The following is a 20,554-nucleotide window of genomic DNA, read 5'->3' as shown; positions in this document are numbered from 1 at the left end:
GAAACCCGAGTCATTCCGGTACGTAGAACCGGCTGTCGTGGGAATGTTACAATGCATTTTTTTTCTTGGTGCGATATTATCGTATGTGCAGTACAAAGGTATTACACAAGTAAGGAACTTTATATAAAAAGAATCTAGAAATTTTGAAAAGTAGAAAAACACGCTCTCAAGTAAAATGTGGTTTCTGGCACACACGATACTTTCGTGCAAAGGGGTTGATATATTCAGCTTTGTGGAAGGTAGCGCAAAACTGCGTCAAGTAAAATAGTGATTCTTTGTAAAGAAGTGGGTGGCCCTATTCGTAGTGCTGGTGTTGGGTATAAAAGCTTCCTTAGCGTTTAGGCATTTATATGTATATTTAATTTATTGCGTGTTGTCAGTTGATGCCATGCGGCGAGTGCACCTATGTATGTACATACATATATCGACGCTAAAACGCTAGGGTAAGACTCTTACTGCGCAGCGGAAACACTTGTTGGAGAAAATGTGATAACTCTCTGCACTTAAAGAAGTACATGGGCGAAAAATGCGCGTTTTTTAAGTCGCGATTTGCTTAAATTGCATGTTATTGTTTTTTGTGTTTTTTTTTATTTTTTTCATTTTTGCAATACTCGCTGCACACTTGGATATTGTTTATTCGCCAACGGAATCTCACACAAAGTCAGCTTTATTGTTTTAAATCGCTTTTAATTCGAGTTTATTCAGCCGGCCGGTGTGCCAACAACAACATTCACATCACATGTAACATAAGCGGTCAGCGAATGCGATTTGCTTCACATGCGCTAAGTAAATTCAACCTATGTACTTAAACAATTGTTGACGCATTTGCTCTATGTACACAAAGTACGTAAGCCAGCGCTCCTGCAATTCAATAAAATTTTTAAAATGCACAACTCGTCTTAATGGCCCGCCACCTTGAGTTTTTGGTACGACTTTGGCATGCTTGCAAATTGCGAAAAATACGCACACACACACATGCATATGCATGTATAATTTATATTGAGCAGTTAGTTACTACTAAATTTTGCCGTAATAGATTAATTTACCTTTCCTTATCATTTGCTAATGGCTTGTTTATTCAACCAAATGATTTTTTTGTGGGCTTTTAGTTGATAGCTGTACCTTTGTTTGTGCATATATATGTATATACATGTACGCATTTATCAACTTAGATTTGATAACTCTGTTTATTTGAAAGTAAAATGTTTCTACAGATAACGAACCCGCTTTCTACTATTTAATTATAGAAACGAAATTATATAACACGACCTTTTAAAACATACATTAAAATATTAATTGCTCGTTTGCTGGAAGAGAATGATTTAAAACGATTTTGTTATATGAGGGAAACGAGAGCCAGAAGAGCCTACCTACAAAAGTTTTGTTTGTGTGTGTGTATGAGAAAGAGGGATCTCGTAAATATTACAAACGGTCTTTTACTGAAAAATTGATTGCACCTACGTGATGCTACCTATTATAGTAAAAGAAAAATTAAAAGGCGTGCCTCGAGCTCTAGTATCGTTTCTAATATATATTTTTTTTTATTTGGCGTTAGGCTACTCTGACTCTCAAGGCCCCATATGTAATATAAGCAGAACCGCGGGGTGGGTACTTTTGTGTATAGCCAAAGCTTAACGATCAAAAATGTGCATACGTACATATGTACATATGTATGAGTGCATATTATCCATAAGAGTCAAGTACCATAATAATCGTAAAAATTTAATAAACATTAAACAATAATATCTCCTAACAGTTTATTATACATGCATATGCACGTATGATTACGATTTTCCTGGCACCGATAGTTAAGCAATTACCCTTGAGTTTTGCCGATCAATTTAAATAATTTATTGTCTGGAAACACATATTGGCTGCGTTTCTTTACACATTCCAGATAATCCCATTTCATAGCCGGAATAAACAGAATGCGTTTGAAATATACGTTGAACATATCATCAGGAAAGTTCTATAAAATCGGTAAACAAAAAAGTTTATTCCAAACGTTCAGAATGAATAAAGAAATTTTAAGGGCTATTAGGCGGATTAATAAACAAAATATTAATTTTTTAATATTTTTATTGAGCTTTGTACCACGATTGTTTATTAAGAAAAATTGAAAAAGCAACAAAGTCTAAGCGGTAGAAGTTCAGCAGGGAAGTCTAGAAAAAAGAAGTCTGATAAGGAGATGTGGTGATCTCCGAAATAACTGCTATAACTTCTACCGCTTAGACTTTGTTTCTCTTTCAATTTTTCCTAATAAACAATCGTGGTACAAAGCTCAATAAAAATATTAAAAATAAAATGTTAATAAGCCACAAGAACATTGCCAAAATATTAATTTTTACAATAAAAAGCAAACAATTTTAATAAACCATGGCGGCCGAACAAATCCTAAAACAATTCGGAAAAATCTATTTAAATTCTAAAACTCACAAAAAACTCGAAAAATCACGAATTATTTAATTTCTTATCAATGCACAATATAATTCCAAAAAGCCTCTTGCTGCGCGAAATTCAAAAAAAATAAAATAAATTTACCATTTTTCTAAGTAGGGCTAAGAATTTATGAAGTTTCTGTTGAATGTTCATATTGTTGTCGTAATATTAGCTACCTGATAACTTTCGGATAAACTGAAACGGTTAAAGCAATGCATGTTTTGCACTTACAATAATATTTGTAATTTCAGTGTTGGTCAGAGGGCCGTATTTTTTTTTTTTTTTTTTTTTAAGAAAATTAAATAAAAGGCGTTTTTTGGCCATTTATATGAATCGATCTTGGGAGATCAATTTATTTTTTGACGATTTCTTCCTGCATCGATTATTTTTATTTCGATCTGGCATCTCTAATATGTTGTCGTTTGAACTGAAATTCGCGCGCTTGGGAAATCACTACTAATTTTTGTGAATCAAATGTAATTCTTCACTTTCTTCTTGATTAATAATGGTAATGGTTTATTCGATTTTCGGCGAGCTCAATATAGCGATTTGTAGCCACTCGAAATTTGCACTTCATTTTACAAAAATGTAATGGGCTTTAAGACTGCATACCTAATTTTTTTTTAAATTCCGAACAAAAAGTGCTGACATGGGTGATCATCAGTTGGATTCTCCGAATAAACAGAGTGCTCTACTTTTTCGAAATTATGGGTCTTAAGAGTGACGTGAGTGCCGAAACTTGAATGCGCTGACTATTTTCTTAATGAAAAAGTGAAGGCGAAATAGTCGTGTTCTCGTTCACATCCAGACCTATTCGCAGCGCTTCCATATCGTAATTTGGAAGTCAAATGTAAACAGTGCAGTTGTTAAGGACAATCGCGTCGATATCAACGGCATACTCCTGTAATTGTACTCTTATAAAAAAGCTGCTCCAAAGCGATTTACTTGGTTATGTAGCTCTACCTTTCTTCTACAGCATTAGATGAAAGAAGTCGTTCGATAGGCAATCGCACTTTGTGAAAGCACCTTTAGTATCACACAGCTCGAGAGGTCGATTGTACCTCGCGCCGTGTAGTGGTATAATGATTCCTCTGATGGAGCCCCAAAATAAATAAAACTGTTTCAAAAAGTTTTCCAAGATTCCATGTTCGGAAATGCGACATTGTTGAGGTGGTTCCCACGGTGTCATCTCATGAGGAATGGCTTCTTTAGCATAATGCTGCATCCTTTCACCGCCAGCAGCTGCCATTCTTCGTGGGCGTGATGCTCGGACGACATGAGATGACAGTACATAGTACGTAGAGCTGCGTTCTGTTAACAACTTGAGCACTCTGTTCCTGGCCCGTAGTTTGTTGAATATATATGGCTAAGGCGTGCGCGGAAAAGGAGAAAAGGCTCCCAAACGTCACTCCTAGGATTTTGGGGGTGGTTAGTTGTCGGAATTTCGGCGCCGTCGACTAAACGTCTAATTCGAGTCTGATCTCCTTAGTTCATAAAGGGAAGAGTATGGCAGTATATTTCGCGGCGGAGATGAGGAGGATGATGGACTCGGGCGAGCCTAAGACCTTGACCAAAAATTTTCATCTTTCACACAGGTTGGTTTTAAAGCAAATTACCAATCAAAATTCTAAAAAATCGGATTTTCGGCCCACGCTATTATTCACTAATGGTTGTTTGTAAAAGCCAAAATTTCTTTTCCATTTTGCTTGAGAGCTGGAATCGGCCCTTTACCATGTAACGGTAGTTTTCGGAAAAGTGAAAAAAAAACTATATTTAATACGTGCGCCGGGTATTAAATATTCGGCTTCGCCCGAATTTCACGATCCAAAGTTCACAGAAATATAACAAATTAATGACTTCACAGGAAATCACTAGTAAACCGTCTGTCATCTAGGGTTATCAAAACAACTATACGTTTGTATTTTAATTAGAGCTGATTAATACGAATGCCTATCAGTAATTAGTACAATGAATGTCATGCATGCAATACCACCGATTGAAAGTATTGACAAGCAGCACGCGATGCACGTGTGAAAAACTAATTTCAGAACAAATTAGTTTATTTAAAGTTTGATATACATATGTATGTATATTTTAAAATGAAAATAAAAGTTGTATAGCAAAAAAAAATAAAGAACAAAACCCATCCATTTCTTGGTCCCTCACTTTACAAATACATATTTGGAATTGAGATCCATGTGTATACCAAGCTTAATTAATGGTGAGAGTTGCGGACGCTGTGGTTAGCAATGCGCACTATCATTCCGTAAGGCCTGGGTTCGAGCACAGTATTCGCCGTTTGGAGTCGTCAACATCGAGGCGCAACGCCACAAATCGAGGGGAGAAGTCAATCTATTATTATTAACCTAAACCGTTATCTTTCGAATTTCAATCACTCATCGAATTTAAATTCGAATGCAAAATTTATTCATTGGATTTACCGATTTTCGTTTATCGTATCTATTATCGAATGGTAAATGCTATCAGTAAAGAAAATGAACTTTACCCAATTTCTGCATGTTAACATAAGCTTTATATGTAGTACGTTTAGCTTGGTCATTAAAGAAACATCAAAAACCAACAATGATTTTACTGCCCACGAAAGATAAGATTTTGTGTTACAGCAAACGTGCCACTAAAATAATTGCGTCCGACAACGCACTAAAATGTTTATATGTACGTAATTACCAATGTCAACCTTTGCCAGTTGCTGTCAATTGTACCTCTTATTGTTTTATATACTATGTATGTATATATGTATGTATATGATTTCATCGTTGATATTGTATTACACGCTCCATCGCTTTTACAAATTATTGTCAACACATTGCAATCTATGCTGACTTTAATGGCAATAACCATTTGTACTATGACATCATTCTGATATATATTTTATTATTTTTTAAATTCATATTTTGCATTATTTCCTCAATTAAGAAAATAAAAATAAATAATTCTAATCTCTTTAATGCGGGTTTATTAATTCTAAATGCATCCGTTCTGCGTTTTTTCCACTTCATTTCAGATGCAAAACACCTCAGACGCCGGAAGAGAAGGAAAAAGTGGAGGAATTACATAAAAACACATTGAAACGAAAAGCACAGATTCATGAAATCGAACAGTCTTTACCCGCCCAATCCGGCTTGTATCTGAAGGTGAGTAGTTGAACATTAAAATCTTGTATTAAACATAGATTTGGGAGGCTCTCAAGCTGAACTTCTTGCCTCTGAATGGATGTTTGATTTACACATTTATCAACAACTATTATGTGGTCATTCGGCCAAAATCTCTTAGATGGTTATAGCGCCAAACTAGACAAGATTAAGGGGTTATGCAACAAAAAGCTTAGACGATTTTTCTTAGATAATACTAATCGCATCACAATAAGCTTAACGTCATTTGAAAGGTGACGTTAAGAGCTGCATACATAAAAACACTGCCGTAGAAAAGTATTAGCACAGATTATTTGGCATAATGTGTGTAACATTTTTTATTTTAATACTTTACGCTATTTTTTTTTTTTGTTTTTTTAATTATTCAAAAATTCAGTTACTACAGTAATCACGATTTTGATTAGCTAAATACTAAACTATTTGAATAATTTGCTTTACGTTAAACAACATTATGTGTAATAAAATTTTCAAAGTACTCTTTACGTAGCTATAAAGAAATAGAATTCCCTTGATATTTTGAATAAACTGTTTCTGCTTTCAAAAATTAAAATGAAATATTTTTTTTTATATGCACGCTGAAAAAGAAGTCAAGCATTTTCCAGCGCAAACTCATTTAATGAGCAAAATTATTATTTTTTGAGTAATCGTATTTTAAGTAACTCGATTAAGTAATCAAAAACTTGATTACTCGAGTAATTGATTACCCGAACAACTGATTAACCAACTTGTTCTTGTGGTCGAATAATTGCATAGCTCTAGTTCATACTACAACGAAAAACAAAAATAAAATTCAATAAATTTGCACCTTACTTATCAGATTTTTTAGAAAAAGAAGTTTGTAGCTCGTTAAACTTCAGTATAATAAACTGCAAGTTTGAAGTTGCTAAAAAATTGCGTTGATTTTTGGCAACATTTTGTGCCATACAAAAAAAATGCATCTTAAAAAATTTTCTAAAAAACTTTTGATTAGAAAGTTGCGAATTTCTAGCAGAGTTTTGCACAAAGTTAAGAAATTTCATTTATATTTTTGTTGTTATTAAACTATATTTGTATAAAAAATATGCGGAAAAAAGTTTAAATAAAAAATGTTGCATACATTGTGTACAATTTGTAAAAAAGTATTGAGTTCCATTATTTTAGTCAAATAATTTTTTGAAGATGAGTGCTAGTAAAGAGAAAGTCCGTTTGAAAGAACAAAAAGGGAAAAACGTAAAGCACGCCAATAAAAAATTTATATTCTTAAAGGTCATCAAAAAAAAGCCATCCAAGGATATTACGCTCGCTTTCATTTATTATTAAAGATGCACTTCCGGCGACAAATCGCGAAAAACATGATTGTAAATTGGGAGTGGCTGAGCAAGGTTGGCATGTAAGCAGCCATGAGATCATCAAATCGATAACTTGTCTTCAAAGATCTATAAAAGAAATTGGACGGAAATTTTTTATACGAATTTTTAACCCTTTAACTACTTTTATTATGCGCCTGAAAGACACGGCATTTTACGCCAGATTTAATGGTATGGAAAAGATGTATTTCTTCATGATAAGGGGATTGCTAGAAAATAAGTGAGACCGAAAATGCAAAAGAAATCTTGACAATTTTCTTATTGAGCTTCAACACATGGATGTCTAACAGGGCAATTTTAACAAGGATAGTTGAGAGTCATTTGTAAGACAATTGAAAGGCATTAGATATAAAAAATAGACTTATACATATATATTTAAAAAAAAATGAATACTTTTCGGCACCATCAGATCGCTAGGTTAGTACGAATGCATTGGACTACTTCAATGCCATCGTCGGCGCTGTCTAAATCAAAGTTTTTTTTAATAAATTGTCCACTAACTTTACGATGCATTGCATAGAGACGTTTATTAAAAAATGTTTTCCAAACACTAATCACAATTCATAAATGAGGGATCACTTTTGTTGAATCCATAATTGTTAGTAAATGAATTACAATATTTGGTGTAAACATTCTCCAAATGTCGGGCTTACTGAAGTAAGTTTATAGTAAGCTAGCCCCCAGTCTAAGTTTAGTTTTTAGTGACAATTTATATGCGATAAAATCGCAAATTGATTTCGATCTTAAACCATATCGATATCAAGCGCTAATTTTATCGCTATATTAAGGTTATATCTACGTGCAGTGAAAGTGGTTACATACTTTTGCTTCGGTAGTATATTGAGCTCACAGGGCCGCAAAGAGACAAGTTCATCTTTGTTTGGTAGTATGCAGCTCCAACAATAAAATTTTAAGTTATTACTGAAAAATTGTTTAAAAATAGTTTAAAGTATGGATGTATGCATGTATATTAGATTTCGATAAAATTTTTCTATTTATGAAGCACACTTTTTTTTATTAATTTGACGGTTAATTAATTTGTAGCGTTTTATTTTCTCAAAATAATGTTGCATTTATTCTGCCCTGCGCCAGGGATGTCAGGCTTTCATGTTCTTTTCTCAGCATCTTTGCATGCATATTTCGTGCTCTTTCTTTAAAACGTTCCACTCTGATAATGTTGCCATATAAGAAAGTGACATTTTTTTCGAGAAAAGAAAACGCCATTAGTCTGTACATACATATCGACGGTCCTATGCAAAATTCAAAAGTTAAAAGCCCTTACTACTGTTAAGTGGCTCATGTCTCTAATCTTTGTTGAATCCATGTCTAATCTTTAGTACTTAGTTTAGCAATCCTTACTGCTTACTTTAGTGAGGAATGTAAATGGATTAGACAAGGATTACAGAAAAGAGCCACTTAATAGCAGTAACAGTTTTCATTTTTGGAATTTAGAATTGTGCCGTTATTGCACAGGACCATATACATATAAGCGTCCTTAAAAATTTAAAATGTCAAAATTACCACAAATTTTTCTTTATAGTACTGTTTCTTGAAAATTTAACAATTTTAAAATGCTTTAAAAAAAGTAAAAAAGTCTAAGTTCGTGCGAAGCCGAACGTTATGTACCCGGCGCACGTATTAAATATAGTTTGGACCACCCTAGTATACATACATATGTATATTACACTTTTCGAATGCTATTCCGCTTTTAGTTATTTTATTTGCGTTAAATTTACTCGGTGTCTTCTTTTTATAATTGTTTTGTTTTCGTTATCTTCTTCGTTTCTTTTAACTTCCGCTGACCTTTTCTGGTTATTTATGAAACTAAGCACTGTCCATTTTCATTTTTTTATATTGCTTTACATCATTCGCACTTTGCCTTTTTTGCATTTCGATTGTTGTTGGTGTAGATATACTCGTAGCTCAACAACATTTGATTTTTGAGTCACGCTCTGTCGTTCATAGCTATTATCCATTGATTGTTTAGCTGGTGTCAGCAAATAAATTTGCAATGCAAATCTCAACAATTTGTTTGCTTTGGAATCCTTCCGTATCTGCTAAGTGTTCGATAAGCATTCCATTGGAGTTTGACAAATCGGTGGATGGTAGTATATCCTTCTTCCTTCTTCACCTTTTAGTACTGGTTTATTTTATTTTATTTATATTGTGCTTTTTCTATGATATATTTAAAGATTTCCAAAGTTTTTCGCGGGCTGGCTGGCTGACCGCTGCACAGTACTATATACACACATAGAATTTGGTATTTTCAAAGTCACTACTTCTTCAGTTTTTTTCAGACATTTTTCATTACCTACCACATAAATGTGTACGTCATAATATGTACATATTATGTGTATTTACATACAAGTTCTTCTTTATTTATGCATATATTAATTTTATTAATTTCTAGCCTCATTTTTTCCTTTTGCTCGCAAAACTTTTATTCTACGACTACCATTCGGTATTTTCTCAAGGCACTTTTTCTGTGCTTTCTTTTTCATTTTTAACTTTAATCCAATATTAATCAGAACTTACTACATCCATACATTCATTCATATTTCTCAACTTCATATAAGTTACATATATATGTATTTTACCTATGCATTAATTTTATTAATTTCTTGCCTCAATGTTCTTCCCTTCCAGATCATACTCGGCGATGTCAACGTATCAATTCTGAACAGAAACGACAAAGTTCGCTACAAAGATGACTATGAAAAGTTTAAATTAATACTCAACGTAATTGGACTGTTAATGGCGTTTCTCAATTTGATATTCAACTACAGGTGAGTGGAGGAGCATCATCGCGTACCCAGCAAACACAGAGTCTTCTCTAACGTTAAAGGAATATTTTGATTTTACAATTGAATTCTAATGTAGTGAATCGAATCGAAAATCAGAGTATATAGAACTACAGTGTCGGCAAAAAGTATTAGCACATCAAATTTTTCTCAATATATGCAACAATTTTCTTTCTAATTTTTTCCGCCAATTTTTTTTTATAAAAATATGGTACATTCCACAACAAAAAACATAAAAATATCTATCCTAAACTTAGTGCAAAACTCGCGAAAATTCAGCAAATTTTCATGCAAATTTTCAACTTTTTTTCGCAAATTCTTTATATGGAAAAAATTCAAAACATCTTCAATAAAAAAAATTTCTCAAAAAATCAATACGAATTTCACTACCTCCGAGCTTGCAGTAGTTTTACTTGAATTTACTGCAAACTCAAAAATTCTAAAAAATCTGATAAAAAAGTTGAAAATTTGCTGAATTTTCGGGAGTTTTGCGCAAAGTTTAGGAATTTTATTTTTTTGTTTTTTTTTTCGTTGTAGAATGAACCATATTTTTATAAAACATTTGCGGTAAAATATTAGGAAACAAATTTATGCATATATTGTGAAAAATTTGCAGGGCCAATACTGTTAGAATTCGATTAGAGAATTATTAGAAAAACGCTAGACATTAGAAGCCAATTAGAATTGATACGTTAGGATACGATCTAACCTCTTTCTCGATAATTGAGAACTAAGCCTAATTTTTGTAGAAAATGCCACAATTCTCGCCAATTTCTCTAATCATCTTCTAACCTTCTGCCTTGAGAGAAACACATTGGAATTCGAATCATTTTCTTATCGTTCTCTAACCTAAATGTTTTTTGGGTAGCTTGGTTGCAGCCAAGTCAAACGCATATTCGCGAATTGCACTCCAACGTTCCGTTAAGTGGCAGGAAACGCGAAATGCTTGCTTTGCTTTTAACTTTTTACTTCCTGCTTTGACTCTACTGTGCCATCAACTAATGGTTCGTTGCCTTAGCTTGGCTTCAACTTTCCCGGTTGTCCTTTTCAGTCAGTGCTGCTATTTATTTTGCACTTTTATTCTTACACTATTTAGTTTTTCAATGGCATCATTTAAGTCATTTATTTTAGAATTTTCACACCAAAACGAAATAGAGAATTTATTTCTGTTGAAATAATTTTCATGTTCTGATTAAGTTTTGCAAATTGTCTTCTAATTGCATTCAAACGGTATTCCAAATAATTGTTTGCCACCGAATTTCCACGAATTGTTGATGATTTTCTTTCTTCTTCATTTGAGTTTTCTTCTGTTTTTAATCTCAGGTAGTAGAAGTTGTTTTGATAATGCAAAGAAAACGTTTCAGAAGTAGGCATTTTGTTGTTGTTTGCGAAGAAAAATAATTTGAGAGTAAAGTTTTAATTTGTTTTGCAATGAACCGTACTTGAGATCCATTAAATACAAATATTATATTAAAATGCAATTATCACAAATGAAATCAAAATGTCGCTCGGTGGTCAAGATTATGGAATTGTTGCTCCAAACAGAGACCTATTATTGTTATTATTTAATTACAGTATTTTAACGTATTTTACGTTACGTATGTTATTATAATCGATGTCACTATCAACGTACAAAATAGTTATCGATATAGTTATACATACATATGTCGAACTTCTAATAATTTTTTTCGAGCCCACACAGTCCATAGAGTGGTACTTATTGGAATTTCAGAATTCTTCTGACTGACACTTCCAATGATAATAAATGAATTTAATAGAAAGAATGGCAAACAAATGTTTCAAAGGTTCACTTGGTAACTATATTCACGTTTTCCGTAGCCGCTATAGCTGAGTGGTTGGAGGTGCGTACTACCACTCCCTAAGACTTAGGTTCAGTCATTGGTCCGAGCAACGTTTAAATTAGAAAACCAATTTTCTAACAGCGGTCGCCCTTCGGAAGGCGATGGCAAAACTCCAAGTGTATTTCTTTCCCATAAAACCTTATATGGTTATAACATCAGGACGCTCTCCAAAAATAGGAGAAGGAGCTCGACCAAACACTAAGCAAAAGTATAAGAGTCAAAATATTATCTATTATTACTCACGATTTCCAGCATACTAAGGGCCGTTTTCTGAAGTAACCTTTAACTTTAACGCTCACTTTATATTTAAAGGTTGGATTAAAAATAAAGCTATGTATAAAGTTAAGCATTTCTGTTATCGGTTTTTGACGAATATATGTTTCTTGGTTATAAACCAATTAAAAACCGATAATAAAATGCTTTACTTTAGACACAATGATAAATTTTAATGCAACCTTTAAATATAAAGTGAGCTTTAAAGATACAGTTTACTTGAGAAAACGGCCCTAAATATGGTAATGAACTCGATTTAGATACATCTATCAATACCATTATCGATATAGTTATTGACGTAATAATCGATATCACCATCGACAAATTTTTCGATATACATACATACTTACATATGTATGTTTTGACATCTACACTTAGCTATGCATTTATTTATGTATGTATGTACATATTACGGAAAAAGTCGATATATTGATCGGTTACGATTTACGATTGCATTTCGATAACATAATAGAGAAAATTTAACCTAAGGAAATCGATTACGGTATCGTAGAAACTCGATAAGAAATCTCTTAACAATATAGAGAAAATTGATCGTAATAAAGTTGTTAGATATATGAGGTGGTTTTTGTCAAAGGCTGAGGTGAACTCAGCCGATCCAGAGTCCGGCGAAGGTCCCACTAACCCCCACCAAATAAAACACACTATTTTAGTGTATTTACTTCGAACACACACACACACACGGCGCTACGACTAGAGTGCTAGCAACTTTATGTCCAAAGAGAGGGAGAGCGAGAGAGAGGTGACGTTCGTTGTGGTCGTGCGGTCGGGTCGGAGCGGATGATGGCGAGAGCGCTAGCTGCACGGCGGTTGACTCTCAGGAGCAGCGCAGCAGCGGTGAGAGCGCTAGCAGCACGNTGTTTCGTAGTGAATTGCTACGTTACAGATAGATTTATGGATCATATTTCAATAAAACAGCATACAAATATTAATGGAATATAAACTTATGTATGTATACTAGACTGCATCACTCCCCATACAAAAAAAAATCGGTACTATTTTTCCATTGGAATTATAAAATCTATTATATTTTGAGACGTCCATCAAAATATTTCGGAAAAATATTAAGATTTAAGTGCGCTGGACCGATTTGAAAATACCTCCAAAATAGAGTTTTTTATGAATAAAAATAGTTTCTTAAAGATTTTTTTTTTAAATCTCCTCAAATGAAAATATAATAAATTTTGTAATGCTGGCAAAAAAAAAAACCGCAACTTTTTTCGGTGATGCATTCTAATGTATACAGGTTGTTATCGTTACCGTAACATTATCGTAAATGGTTATTCCATGGCATTTTGGTGTCAGTGACAAATTATTCCATACTTTTTTTGTTTACATTTATTTTACTTTTCACTGCTACATGTATTTTCAATCTGTTGCTTTTTAACTAATATAAACAACTTGTTGTTTTTTTTCTCCATTTTCAGGGCCCTCGAACTTGCCTACATTTTTCTACTAGTCTGGTACTACTGTACACTCACCATTCGTGAATCGATACTCAAAGTAAATGGATCACGCATTAAAGGCTGGTGGCGAGCGCATCACTTTATCTCAACGGCAGCCGCCGGTGTATTGCTTGTGTGGCCGCAGGGCGAGCATTGGCAGCTATTCCGCACGCAATTCATGTACTTCAATGTCTATATAAGTAAGTATGCACGGAGCAGTGAAAACATAAATATTATGTCGCTGTGTCATCTGCATGCATACATAAATACATAGATTCTCCTATCTTATCCTTGGTAATGCTATGCAAGCGCAGGCCCTCTACACATGCACTAAAAATTGCTGATTTATTTGCACTGCGCTTTGCCTATTTATAACAAGCTACCCTCATCCTCTGCACCACCACTGAAAATCATCGCCATCCATAAAAACAACAACAGCAAGCATACTACTTTGTTATTCATACATCCTTTTAATTTTTTGTGTTTTCTGCTTTTTTTTTGTTTCTTCATTCACACAGACCTTGTGCAGTATTTGCAATTTGGCTACCAAAAGGGTTTGCTCTATCGACTGAAGGCGCTCGGTGAACGTCACAACATGGATATCACCATTGAAGGCTTCCATTCGTGGATGTGGCGTGGTTTGAGTTTTCTGCTACCATTCCTATTCGGCGGCTATACATTCCAAGCATACAACGCCTGGACCCTTTACAAGTTGACAACGGAACCGCCAGGAGCGCCATGGCATGTAAGTTTGGCCAACGAGGTCGCCGGGAGTGAAACAATTAAATGAGTGAGGGAGTCTATTAGTGTATGTGTGTGTGTTTGTAGATGTTTGTCAATGCCTGATTGTGTGTGATTTATTGAGTGGCTGCTTGAGTGACAGCAGGCGACTGGCGGGCGTATGTATGTACATACATATGTACACACTTGTAGACATGCTTGTGGAGCACCTTAAATGTGCTGAATCATTTGTCTGTCCTTGTGCCTGTGCCTGTGCATGTGCCTGTTTAAGTATATAGACGCTAGCATGCATTTACATACATACATATTTGGGTGCGTTTGGCTTTCGTCCTAGGTTAAATGCATTGGTTGATTGTGCCTGATTTGCTGGCTAATTGATTAATTCATTCAGCTAATTCGCATGCAAGCGCCCTATCTGCACGCTCTCTGCCCGGCCCTGTTGCCGCCCTGCTGCCCTGTAATCCTTAATATAATCCTTATTGACTTTTTGCCTTTCGTCTCTCATTTTCTTAATTTTTTTGTTTTGAATCTTGATTTTGCTGACTCAACCATCTTTCTTGTTACATTTCGTTTACTATAGGTATCTGTGTTGTGCGGCTTGTTCCTTCTGCTCTTCAGCGGCAATATTATCACCACATTATTGGTCGTGCCCGAGAAGATACGTGAACGTGCCAAGGAACGCTATCGTCTACAGTCCATGGGCACCTCAATGAAATTGCGCAAAATGATGAGGGTGAGTATGGAATGGTTAAATACGAAGGCGTTTACTTAAGTGTTGTAGGTGTATTAACGCTTTAATATCAATCACACTGCACTTTAGCTTTATGTACAACACCAAATAATATAAGTTAGTTTAAGTCAAAATTTGTATGATCTCTTTCTTTGGTTTGTTTGCGAAGCTTATGGGTTGGATTTAAGCTGAAAACTGTAAACTTTTCACTAGCTTATTGGCTGGGAAACCTGAGCACTAACAAAACAACTGAAAACTAAATTGTGTTATGTACACTCTTCGTCATTTGTAATTGTTAATCGTACCTTAATCCAGGAAAAAGTTAAAGTCGACGTTATGAATATGTACGTAGGTACATATTGGGATATACAAAACCGCAAAACTTCTTGCAATAGCTGATAAATAAACTTTTCATAATTCAAAAGAGATGTTTGTTGGATAAAATATTAACAAATTTATATGTTTTAATAGCTTGTGTATAAAAAAACTTTTGGCAATGTTTAAGGTCGACTTTTTCTTAAATTTAAATTACACATTGGACTCTTGATAAATTCAAAACGACAATAACCTTAGTCTATATTAGGTTTCGAAACAAATAAAAAGTTTCAAAATTATTTAAGCTTTTGTAAAAAATATACCATTATCATTAATCTTTCGAAAACCTTACATTATTTGTGGCCATGAGAGCAGCAGTGGCCTAACCCATTTTTTTTTTTTTTGTGGTGTAACTTATTCCTTAATTATGAGGTACACAGCTACATAGCGTATCATGAAAGTAATGCATAAGCGACCTTTATTTTAAAATTGATTACATTTGAAACTATTTTAAGAAGGTACTACAAAAAAATAAAAAAAATTCTGGGTTAGACCACTTCCCCTTCCACGGCCTAATTTGTGAACTCAAATAAATTTTCTTCAAAAATAATACAGTGAGGAGAAAAAGTGTCAAAATAGTGATTTTGTTTTACAAATAGCAAATGTTTTTCATGTTTAACCTTTTTTGTTGATTTCTGATAAAAAAAAACTATAGCCAAACCCACTTAAACAAAAAATAGAAATATTCGTAAAATTCAACCAAATTTTCTTAGTTTTTGATCTGAATTTCTAAAACATTTCTGAGTGTGCGGTTTTATAACCATGAAGTTTTAGTATTATATAATAATAATAATTTAATATAAAAATTTAGGAGTATCGTCAACTTTTTCCTGATCCAATAATCGAATCTAAACCAACTTTCTTAAAAAAAAAAAAATAATTATTATAGAAATCGGCTAACGTGATCCAAACATACATTTAAAAAAAATATTCCGACGAATTGATAACCTCATTTTTGTGAAGTCGGTTAAAAAAAAACACCATTTTGACATTTTTGCTCCTCACTGTAATTTTCGCATTTCTTTACTTTCTATCTTCAACTTCCTATACTAATACTACTCCTGCTTTCCACTTCAAAATGCAGACTTTCAACCTTCAATTTTGTGCCTTTTGCTTGCCCATCCCTTTGTAGTTGCATTCCAACAATTATAGTAAATCATCTAATGTAAAACTTACATTTTGCTTAATAGGAATCAATTAATACTCTAAACTTCAACACCTATCACCCATCAAAATTGAAATTAACTTTTGCTGCAATACACTTCTCTTTTTTTGTTAATTAAAGGTTTTCCTGCCAAAAAATTGGTCCACACTTTCAGACTTTGTCCCTTCTTTCGCTCAGGATTACATTTCAGCCCATAACCCAAGAACCCGCTAAGTTATGTTCATCGTTAAAAATTGTACTTAAGTAAATGTAATTGTACTTAAAATGTTAGGTAATTATTGTTGAATTATTTTTTATATTCCTTTAGTTCGTATAATAATCGAAATTGGTCACTAAAGTGTATTAAGCATTTAAGTATTAATATAAAAAACACTTTTTTTTTTGAAATTGGCAATGTTTATAAAAAAAGAAATAAAAATGTATACTAAGCAAAATTAAAAACAACATTTTTAAGTTTTTTTAAGTTTTGAGTTTGTAAACTAAAGAGAAAAGTTGGTATTCTGCTTTCCAAATCACATAACAATTTTTATTCTACACTTTGTTTTGCTTTTTTGTTTGTTTTTATTAGTTCCCAAATACCTATTTTAGCCGTTTGCATAAAATGCTTGATTGTGTGCTGTATCATACATATTTTTTGTCCAAAAGCTATGGAAAAAACATTGTGCTCGAATCGTAGACAAATTTTTTTTTTTTCGTCTAGCAGCGTTCACCCGGTGGGAAAACCTAATTAAAATAATCGTAATGCATTGGACATCGCGTAGGAATAGGGTGTATTATTTATGTTCAAATAGTTTCTTTCAATGTACATACATATACTATTTGGTGATGCGGTGTTTATCGAATCAATTTCTTTAAAAAGATACCATCTTGGGGGCCTTCAAGCCTGCTCGAATAAGGTTCACTCAGCGGGTGCCTTGCTGACAGCTTTTGGAACCAGCACGGGGAAACACATAACATTCCTTGCGAGAAGCTAAAAGACTTCCACTTCTTCAGCTTTTGTATATTCTATTTATGAAACAAACAACAGGCAGGCTATTACAGCTACTTCTAAAGGAGCACAAATTCGGTGTTGGATTTGTGATGGAAGAGAGACTGTTCAGCCTGGTGGACGAGGACGAAGTTCGCTTACCAACCCTATCCCCGACATGATAAAAAAAAAAAAACGTGTCAATGCCAGGGTGGGAAAGAAAAAATCGTTGATCCCAACATGGTTGGTAAATTCAGACACGACGACGAAACATCCGTTAGCGATATAGCTGTGTCCGAATCGAAAAACGAGAAGGCACGCTTCCACCGCTGGTAGTAGCAAGGGAAAAGGAAGGCTTCTTCGATGGGATGATTAAGTTGAGTGGAGTAAGAATGGACTTCCCTGGGGATTTTTATTTAGCATCAGTTGGCACAGAAAATGGGACGTGATTTATTGAACTCAGCCAGATTTGGCTTAGGCGGGTACTGTGGCTAAACAAGAAAAAGGCTATATTAATAGCTATTGCAGTTTAAAATATGCTGAAAGAATTTATTCTAAGCGCCTAAAAGACTCACAAAAATGCACAAATATAATTAAGTTTTAGCGGCATATTTTTGGGCAAAGCAGTTATGACAATAGTTATGCTATACGTTTTGTCATCGTGTAAAAATAAAGCTATTATTTTTGACGAGTTGCTTGTTTCTCGGGACGTTTGCAGTAGATCACGCGCATGGATAACTCAAATTTTCATTAAAAAAAAAAGTTCCAAGTTTTAGTTATTTCAAGCAACCTTCGCCACCACTGATCACTGACTGTAAATCATCGTATTACCTTCGAGTAAATGTTTGGCTTCTAAAGAAGAGTGCGCCTCACACTATTTAAATTTTTATTCCCGAAACTCTCTAAAACAAAAGCACTGCTGCCTAAAAATATGCAACATCATATTAACTGCCCCCCCAAGCTGCAAGAATTATATGTACCCTGCTTTTTATTTAGAAAATTTTGAAGATGAAAATTTAGAGACGAGTCCACACTGAAATAGTGAAGTTAACTAAGCGAGTATGAAAATGATGACTACCAATCTCTCCACCTTCCCTGCGCTTACGAAAACTGATTTTTATAGAAATTAACTTTACACAATGTTGACATAGAATATATACCAGCCGTGATCGCTCACAATTGAAAGTACATATTATTATTGCGTAGTAGCATTGCGTATTTATTATCGAAATTTTTTTCTCTAATTAAGAGAACTATATTTTAAGGCGACATTTCCAATTTGTAAGTATTTACTAAGTTTGTTTGTAAGTACTTATGTATGTATGTACATATGTATGTAGGTAAAAAATGCTTCAGTTGCCATTGTCATTATTTCTTATTATTTATTAATCACACAACATTTACTTTCTTCCCCTTCTTTTACAAAAACAAAAAAAAAACCAAAAAAAACAAAACACAAACATCCTCGATTACATCTACAGAATAGCATCAGTGAATTGGACATTTCCAGCCAACAATTTCTAGCCAATAATAAACAAGAAAACTCTACCTCCATTCATGCCATCGGCGATGCTGCTGAAACAACAACAGCTTTAACAACAACAAAAACGACGTCAATTACTGCTAATGCAAACCCACCAGCAGATGGCGATGTTCTTCTACAAAACCAAATAACGGACGTTGAGCAACATGAACAACAGGAGGTGGAGACAAAACCAGAAGATAAGAAGACAAATTAAATGGGCCAGTGGGATACATATGTCACCGTGAGGGAAGGACGAAAAACTAATGGAGAGTGAAGCAGAGTATGCCGCTTTGCAATTACTCTGAGTCTGATATTCTCAAGTTTTATGCAGTACATGTAGAAAAATAAGCGACATACAAAAAAAAATAAATAAAAATAAAAAAAACGCCAGAGAAGAAAACAAAAGGGAAAACAAGGATGCTGTAAAGGGAAAAGTCGAAAGTGTTTAGAGTAAGAAGAAATGCTCCGAAAAAGTGTGTTTAACTATACTTTAACAGAAAATGCGCGAAAAATTTAAGCAAAGCAAAAAAAGGTAGAAATGTGGATTAGCTGGGGAATGTCTAAAAAAAAATGTTGCAGAAGAAAGATTTGAAAATGCGTAACTCCTTTTGTTTATTACAATTTTAACAAAAATAACTGTCGTTTTTTAATGTAACACAATGGCACTACCAATTTGGCTAATCTAACAAAAAGCTAAAAGGTTTTTAATGTGTAATATTTATAGAAATTGGCTGGCAGTAACTGCGAAAGTTAGAAGTTAAAAAATACACAAATTTATTAACTCCGCTTCTTAGCGCGAAAGTAAGTGCTGACGAAAGACTCGTTAGCTTCATAACAAGTTCAAACTTTCCATTTACTTTAGTATAATTTGGAACATTCTAATGGATTGCACCTAAATGTATGCTAAGCTATTATATTTTTGCTATGGATTAATGTATAACGTTTAAGTTTTTAATAAGTACTATTATTATTATTTTATTTTGCATTGAAGTTACTTAGATCGCATTTAGTACAAGTTAACACCGTAGTTTTACAAAAAATTCTTATTTTATTAAAAAAAAAAAAGTGTAAAGTATGAAAAGGTATGAAGTGTCTGCCCTCACGAGACTTGCACCCGCGCAATGCTAAGCGAAAAAGCAAACTAACGTATGAATGACCGAGCATACACATACAACTGTCTTTTTTTATTTATTTATTTATTTTTTTTTTCGTAATGATTTTCTTAGTTGTATTCTTTATGGTAGTATAATTGTAAGTACGACGAATGAAAAAGTGTATAGAATAGCCAGTTTGCGGAAAATTCAATAGAAAAGCGAAAAAGAAGAATGAAACTACAAATGTACACTGGCGGTCACGCATAACTTACCACCACAATCTTCTTCGTGAAGTAGAATTTCGTACATTAATAAAATAACTTGTGTCTAAACTTTGCACACAATTTAGAAAAACTCATCAAGTTTTCATCAAAATGTTTAGGAAATTTTCGGGTATGTAGTTTTATAACTCGATACGATTTTAGTATGATAATGTGCAAGTTTAAAGTGGCCCCGAATTGTCATTGATTTGTAAAAAGTTTGCTGGCGCAGTTTTTTCCAAGTAACGCATGCTTTTTATATAGGGAAAATGCGCAACATCGTATGAAAAAAAAAAATATCCAAAATTAACCAGAATTTTGAGCTATTTCTAATTTCTAC

At 33.7% G+C, this 20,554-nt stretch overlaps 1 protein-coding gene across 1 annotated transcript; it reads left to right on the top strand.

The window, feature by feature from the left end:
- Positions 1-5,453: 5,453 nt before the first annotated feature.
- On the top strand, positions 5,454-19,196 carry LOC108372838 (transmembrane protein 120 homolog; the record flags this gene model as incomplete). The annotated part of the gene is made up of 6 exons (XM_017628622.1): positions 5,454-5,594; positions 9,605-9,744; positions 13,340-13,557; positions 13,876-14,102; positions 14,679-14,831; positions 18,817-19,196. Coding segments are annotated over 6 exons (1,137 nt in total), but the record flags the coding sequence as incomplete, so codon positions are not given.
- Positions 19,197-20,554: the final 1,358 nt, after the last annotated feature.

The sequence above is a fragment of the Rhagoletis zephyria genome, unplaced genomic scaffold (genome assembly GCF_001687245.7).
Source record: "Rhagoletis zephyria isolate East Lansing unplaced genomic scaffold, Rhagoletis_zephyria_1.1 Rzeph_scaffold_06077, whole genome shotgun sequence".
NCBI lineage: Eukaryota > Metazoa > Arthropoda > Insecta > Diptera > Tephritidae > Rhagoletis > Rhagoletis zephyria.
The sequence above is the reverse complement of the archived record's forward strand: the minus strand, read 5'-3'. Positions and strand labels throughout refer to the sequence as shown.